Here is an 8,076-nt window from a genome sequence, read left to right as displayed (position 1 = left end):
ATTTTGGTGAGTGGTTGTGTTTGTGTCCATTATGGGAACACATAGATCAGCTCCATCTAGGTGATTTATTCAGAGCCCTAGACAGAAAAAATATATCAACGTAATTACAAGCATCAACAAAAAAAAAACACCAGGACCATGTTTTATGTGTTTGCTTTTTAAGTGAGCATTTTTGTTCCTGAAAGCCACCTCAACTGAGAAGCAATATTAAAAGGCATCAGTGTTTACTAAGTGTTATAATGAATAATTAATGAAAATAAAAAGGGTATTCCGCAAAAAACATAATTTCAGTTCATTAAACAAACTGACGTTTTCACCCTACAGGGAATCAAAAGTAAACAAAAGCACAAAAATAATCAACAGGACATCAGCTGGCTCATGAAATTTATTTATTTATTTATTTAAAAGGGACAATGCATATGGATGAACATAGCTTTTCAGCAATGTACATATGCCAAAATTAGCCCTCAGGCTATTTTACATTTGTAGTCCCATGTGCGGTCATCAATCAATACCTAGTAACACAGCCAAAATATTTAATTTAAACATGATTCGACTTAATTTAAAAGACACACAATTAACAGCAACATATAGGAAATGACACAATTAGTAAACAGGGCATCTAATATGACATACTCATACATGACGGATACACACATATACACATACATAGTAAAGTGCTACTTAAAGTACAATAAGTGTATTATCAATTTCTTCAAGTGCTATTAGATGCTGCAAAATGCTGAATCTAGTTTGGTATACATACATACACTTATAAAGTAGTACAGTGAACCGTATCCATTTATCTAAATTACAACAATTATCATTAGTGGGCACATGTTTGATTTGTTTTAAGCCATTGTTTAAGTTGGTTCTTAAAACTGGGGAAGGTCGGGCTTTCTCTCACTGCAACCGGTAATTTGTTCCAGATCTCTGTCCCCTTAATTGATAGTACATATTGTCCAAATGCTGTATGTCTGTGAGGCATCACACAGTCACCTCTCGTGCAAGCCCTGGTTACACTTCTGCCTCCATCTGTTGTTTTCACTTTAATGTAGTCACTAAGTGGGGGTGGGGCGAGACCATGTAAGGTCTTATATATTGCACAGGCATATTTGAGCTTTAAGAAATTTGCAAAGCTTAGTAGGTTATATTTTTGTAATATTAAGCAGTGATGATATGCGAGTGGTTTCCGGTCTAAAATCTTTAGTGCTTGTTTGAAAAGTAACTCCGTTTTTTTGAGTGTTGTGGCACTTGTAAGTGACCAGTTTGTAAAGGCATATTCCAGATGAGAAAGGATCATAGAGTGAAGAAACATTCTGGCTACTTTATGTGACCGGGATGGTCTAATGAATCTAAAGTTAGCAAGATTAAATTTAACAGTTTTTGATCAGCTTTTTATATGATTTTTAAAAGACAGTGTTGGATCTAATACAATGCCAAGGTATTTGAATTCGTATACTAACTGTAGTTCTTCTCGGTTTAAAAATATATTTGAGCGAGTCACTTCAATGTGCCGCTTCGAAAACATCATACAGGGTTCAGTAGTAGACATGATTTAATGAGCCACTCCTGTACATGGCTCAATACAGATGTAAGTGACTGAGAGGCTTCTTGAACAGTTTTTGCATGTGTAAAAATTACTGCATCATCTGCATACATTAAAATATTGGTGTTTTGGCATACAGTAGGCAGGTCGTTAATGTATAAAGAAAAAAGAATAGGGGCAAGGATGGAGCCTTGTGGAACCCCTACTGGACATTCTAAATAGGGAGATTTGATGTTGTCAATAGAGAGACAGTTTTTTCTATTAGCTAAGTACGAGTTCATCCAGCTGATGGCTTGTTTGGAGAAATTGAAATGTGTTAATCTAGATAGGAGCATCTGATGATTGACCGAATCAAAAGCCCTTTTCATATCTAGGAAAACAGCACCAACAACAGGATGAGTGTCTAATGAAAGTTTGACCTTTTCCATAAAAACATTAACAGCTGTTTCAGTTGAATGATGAACACGAAAACCAAATTGCATTGGATGCAAAGGGGAGCCGCATATATTTAGATGCTTTATTAATTAGATTAGATTAGATTCAACTTTATGGTCATTACACATATACAAGTACAGTGTAACGAAATGTAGTTTAGGTCTAACCAGAAGTGCAGTTAGCAAGTGCAGGATATACAGTTAGAATAAATACAGAATACAATATGAGAATATAATACAGTGGGCATGGACTATAAAAATATTTTGCAGTAGGAATAAAAATATTTTGCAGTAGGATAATTGTTTTGCTATCCATTTTTCAATAACTTTTGATATAACTCGCAGGATACTAATTGGTCTATAATTATTTATATCTAATCTACTCCCTGATTTAAAAATTGGTGTAATTGTGGCCATCTTCCAGTCTGGAGGAACAGCAGATTGTTTGATTGATAAATTAATAATATGTGTAATAGGGCATACTAAAGACTCTTTATGTAGTTTAAAAAAATGTGTGTCTAATCCAAACTGATCTGGTGCCCATTAATCATAAATCTCTATATACATAACAAGTGAGTCAGATATGTTTTCTTTCTTTGTCAATGTGTCATTGGTGGATAGTTTGAGTATTGCAGATGTTGTCACACGCTTGTGCTTGATCAGCCTCTTGAGAACTAAACACTGTCCAGGCTGTGATAATGACATCCTAGCAACTGTAACCGCAGTAACTTATTACAATGTTTATTAGTCCGTAGGGATGTGTGTATGTTCGTCTGCTGACTCTGCCAGCACTTTACTGTAAGTATCGTCACTTCTGTACGACAGGACTTGTTTTTCCTGGAGCAAAGTCCCATGATATAAATGTGGGTATAATTGATGTTCTTAAAGGTCCAGTGTGTAATTTTTTGGAAGATCTATTGACAGAAATGCAATATAATAAAAGACTTAACTATGTCTTCAGAGGTGTATGAATAGCTTCCATAATAGTGTTTTTAGTATCTTCGAACGAGCTATTTCTATCTACATACACTGTAGATAGTCCCCTTGCATGGAATTCGCCATGTTGTTTCTACAGTAGCCCTAAACGGACAAACTGCTCCACAGAGTGTGTTTCGTGAATACGCTATCACCTTCAATAAAGAAGTGAAAACATGATCACATCTTAGCCCTTTGTCAGCGTAGTTCTTCGAAAGAGAAAGGAGAGATGTTGCCTACAATTCGCAACCTCACTGCTAGATGCTGGACCTTTAAATGATTACAGATCATTAAGGTTAGTAATATTTGTGACAAAACTTTTTCTTGAGTTTGCCCCGATTCACATTCCGCGCATATTAGTTATTTTAAATGCAGCAGGCACGGGCAGATAGCGGGCTGTGCGGTGCACATTTTTCTAGGCGTGCTGGCGCCGCATCGAGATGGAAATGGTTAAACTAAAACATATTCTGAGAAATGTCTCAGTGGTTTTGTGTCCTAACAATGGAGGTCAATGGGGACCATTGATACAAATGATCTTCAAAATATCTTATTTTGTGTCATAGATGTAGGAATTATATAAGGGTGAGTAAAAGATGAAGGTATTGTCTTTTTTTGGTAAACTATCCCTTTGATAGTTTGATAGTGATAGAAAGGTTAAGGTGTTGTAGGTTAAGTTCAGGGTTAAACCTCTTTTTGTCTAATGTCTATTTGGGCTGAGTGCTCTCCAAAACTAAATTAACTCATCCCTAATTTCCTGGCCCACATTCAGTTGCTGAATTGGGATCAACAGTCAATTTAGGTTTCAGCCCTGGTGTGTGAGAACACATAAGCTATTTTATGCAGACGAGAATATAGTGAGAAGTGTTTGTTTGGTTTGTTAAATACACGATCGTGAGAGCGTGATGGTTTTGAGGGTATGTTTCTGCATCAGGACCTGGGTGGGATTACACCAGGTGTTTAATAAAAATTTGGATGTATAGTTCACGCCATGGGATTTTGTGAAAACTACAAAGTATGTAATTTACTCTTTACCAAATTGGGTTGCAAGTCCAGACCTAAAGCCCATTGAATGATGTGGGCCTGATTATTCTAATGCAGTTATTCAAACCAAGTACCATGTTGTAGGCTGTTGATGTTGGTCCATGAGTCATGCATATCATCTGTAAAGCACCATTTCAAGCTGTTTGTTTACCTCTTTTCCTCTCTACTTGTTTCTGATCTCCAGTGGCCTATTTCTGAGCACTCTGCTGAGATTTCTCTTATCCGTCCAATCCTGTTTGCCATATCAGATCTAAATATATAAACTGTCAACACAGCAATCACATTAATATAACACTATAATCTGTGGTATAAATGTTTGCATCCACCTCATTAGTGTTTTGTTTTCATTCAGCTGTTGTGAATTTAGCATACATACATTTGAACCGAATGTGCGTGATGATATGAGCTTTGTTTTTTTATGTTTTTTATTTTAGGTTTTATTTCAGTTTCATTGCAATGATTATGATTTGTATCACCAGTCATATGATATGCCATTTCTTATCCTTAGGCATAGGCAGATTCATTCAATAGCTAAGAAAGTTTTTGTCTGTGTCTATATTAGGAGTGATTAGTTCTATCCTGGTAAAATCTACTGTCCCAATGTGTCCTACTTTAACCTGGCCTTAGATTCCCTGTACTAACATAGCCTTTAAAGTTGCGTAATGCCACTTGCCCATATGGCATACCACAGTCTATTTCAGTATGCATTTGGATATAATAATAAAACTAAGATACATTTGTTAAATTCATATTATTTATGTTATTTCCTGAAAGCAGATTTCTCTGCGTGATATTTATTTTGTTGTCAGCATACTGAACATTCTCTGCACAAAGCAGACGATCACGACTCGCTGCGCATAAATGAAATTCAGCATTTCCCACCTACCGGCCGATATGAGGAAAGACCCGGCAGAGCTCATTGGAGGGACAAATGACGTCAAGGAAATCCTCGCCACCGAGACCTTCTTAATATAACCATGAACTACTGCACTGAGAACTCAAAGCGCATTATTGCGCGAAACACGGACGGAATTAGCATCACAAAGAGCGCGCATCCTGATTCCAGACTGCGAAGATATCTCAACGAAGACCAATTTTGATCTTTCGTTCAATCAGGTCTTCTCGGGTGCTCAACGCAGCTATATTATCGGACCACTTTTGTTCCCAGCGGTGCGTTCTCGCTTTAGGTGAATCTTCGTTCCTGGAAGCGATTGAGAGAAGTCTCAAATAAACCATCTCCCGAACTTAACGAGAGTTATTCTTTCCACATGACTTTATTGACGAACATGAGGCGCCACAGTATGCGCATGCAGCATCACCTTCACAGGTGGAGCATTTGTGCGACGGATGCAGGACAGCTACTGGGTGATGCCCTGACGACCCCCGACCTCGCTATTTCCCGTTCTAACTTGTGCTCGCGCTCCACCGAAAGCTGCACCTCGTCGTCGTCTTCAGATTCGGCTCTCTCCGGCGAGTGTGCGCCTCCTTCGGCGCTCGGACCCTTTACCGTTGTCCTGCTCGGAGACAACGGCGTTGGCAAGTCAGCGCTCGCGAGCATATTTGCGGGAGCGTCAGACAGCATGGGGAGCGAATGCGAGTTATATGGAGGTATGTTGACATTTGACTGCAAAGTTCATATTTATAAACACAAACTCATATATGTCTAGTGTGCAATTATTACTTCTGCGTTTTATAGGCTATAATGAGACATGGAAAATTGACCATGTTAACCATTTTACCTTCAAATATCATAACCTTTATTTTCGTGGGTTTTCGTATATTGATCAAAATATGGTAAGAAATGAGTAATCGGTACGTTTCAAAATGATCTATTATTTATTGATAATATTTATGATTTTGTTCTCAGGTGAAGTATTTGAGCAGACAATATTGGTGGACGGTAAAAGAGCCACTGTTACGTTGCTCGACACGTGGGATTCACAGGTAACACCTTACAAACTTATATTATTATGCAAGCCTACTTTATAAATAGTTTCTAGTCACTTATAAATGCTTGTGTTGATTAGGACGAGGGCAGGTGGACGCAGGAGAGGTGTCTGCAGACAGGAGACGCTTTCATTATTGTCTATTCAATAACGGACCGATCAAGTTTCCTTCGCGCCTCAGATCTGCGCATTCAGCTGCGGCGCGAGCGCCAGGGAGACGACACGCCCATCGTTCTCGTCGGCAATAAATGCGACCTGGTGCGTTGCCGAGAAGTGTCCATTAGTGGTAAGTGTATCCGCATTTAGAAAGAATAAATGCTTTCAGCACGGACGGCAGTCCGCTACCTGGAAACGATTTGAAAGAAATGATGTTTAACATTCTCACTGGGAGATTCTCAACTGTGCAATCTTGTATTTTGCAGAGGGTCGCGCCTGTGCGTCGTTTTTCGACTGTAAATTTATTGAAACATCAGCAGCGATGCAGCATAACGTCTGGCCTTTGTTCGACGGCATCATCCGTCAGCTGCGTCTGCGCAGAGACTCCGTGGGGACCACCAGCACGCGTCATTGCCTCCACAAGCGACGCGAGAGTTTACCGAAAAAAGCAAGACGTTACATTGACAAAATGATGGCGAAGAAGAACAAGCAAGCAACGTTAAAAATCAAGTCCAAATCATGTCATGACCTGTCTGTACTGTAGTTGTTCTGAATGTTTGTTCTTAATTGTAATATATTGAATGAGGTTTCATTGAATTATTGATTTTGCGTAGCATAAAGTGTTTTACGCCTGGTTTGAGTGCCACTGTGTGTATCGGATTTTTAAAGAAGTTAAGGATGTCTATATTAGACTGTGCAGTAGAAAAACAGGCATTTTGTTCCCTCTGTGAAGGACAGTAGCCTAAGGCCATCAATAATATACGTGGTCCGTGGATTATTGGGTGAATCCAAACGGCTTCTTTCAATTTTGTAGGCCTCTGAAATTTTTTGTAACCTTGTGTGTACCTTGTGTCTGAACATAATTCCATTCACATTTTACTTATGGTCTATTATATCTAAAATAAATAAAATACTTTTTGTACAATAAGACTGAAATATGTTGGTTATTAAAAAATGGAATAGAATAATTTATGTTTTCCCCTCCTCAGCTGAGGTCTTTCCATCAATCGATTTTCAATAAATTGTAGCCAATATATAGTCACAGGAAATGGGTGGAGCCTGTAAACGGCCATAAATAGACTTTGAATAGTTTGCCGGACTATCACAAGGATCTCTCTGCAAACTCTTAACGTGAAGAAATGATGCAATGAGTGAAACATTAACAGAAACACATCACACATACATTAACCTTGGCAGGATTATAGACCAGCTGTGCATCTTGGACATCATGTGTACCACTTTCTGACCTCTCTCTCATTTACTGTTTTTCAAACCTACAAAAACGCAGAATGATCATCTTATTTTAGTTTTCAACCAATTGGTATAGTGATGCTGTGTGCAACTGATTGTGTAGTGTGATAGTTTATTGCTATCTCACATGTACTCTAAACCCAGAAAAGGCAACTCAAATAATTATTTTCAGTTTTTCAGTTTTGAGTACAGATCACTCAGTACAGTATGTAAAAGCAGATTTGGCGAGCAGTCTGATACCAAGGGGCTAAAGTGCTTAATTTCTCTCATCTACAGTACTAATATTTCCCTGTGGCTAGTGTACAAGCATTGAGACCAGCAGATTGTTAATGTTGCTCATTTCGAAGCCAGTTCCTGCAGGATTTGCACGAGACAGCTGGTAGAGTCATTTTGAAATATTTGAAATTTGTCAACCGTGTTGCTATTCAGCACTGAACAAATGTGTTGAGATTAGCAGTCAAATATTTTCACACTGTAAAAAATGATGATTTTCGACATAATATTGACAGCAAATTTACAAGACAAAACGGTTAAACTATTTATTATGTATCCTGTGATTTTACAGGAAAGCTGTCGCTCCAGCTGACAGATTTATTTGGCTTTTTACGGATTTGTTTTACAGTGCACCTGTATAAATTCACCTTAAACCAACAAGAAGTTGCCTCTCTGGATTTCCTACTTTCGTTCTCCTACCTATGTGTCCTTGTTCTGAATTTTAACCTTT

General features: G+C 38.2%; 1 protein-coding gene across 1 annotated transcript; it reads left to right on the top strand.

Moving 5' to 3' along the window:
• Positions 1-4,920: 4,920 nt before the first annotated feature.
• gem (GTP binding protein overexpressed in skeletal muscle) lies at positions 4,921-7,028 on the top strand. Its single transcript, XM_079469996.1, has 4 exons — positions 4,921-5,607; positions 5,867-5,943; positions 6,027-6,231; positions 6,368-7,028. The coding sequence occupies exons 1-4, from the start codon at positions 5,268-5,270 to the stop codon at positions 6,643-6,645; spliced, it is 900 nt and encodes a 299-aa protein (XP_079326122.1). The 5' UTR covers positions 4,921-5,267; the 3' UTR covers positions 6,646-7,028.
• Positions 7,029-8,076: the final 1,048 nt, after the last annotated feature.

The sequence above is a fragment of the Barbatula barbatula genome (genome assembly GCF_947034865.1).
Source record: "Barbatula barbatula genome assembly, chromosome: 12".
NCBI lineage: Eukaryota > Metazoa > Chordata > Actinopteri > Cypriniformes > Nemacheilidae > Barbatula > Barbatula barbatula.
The sequence above is the reverse complement of the archived record's forward strand: the minus strand, read 5'-3'. Positions and strand labels throughout refer to the sequence as shown.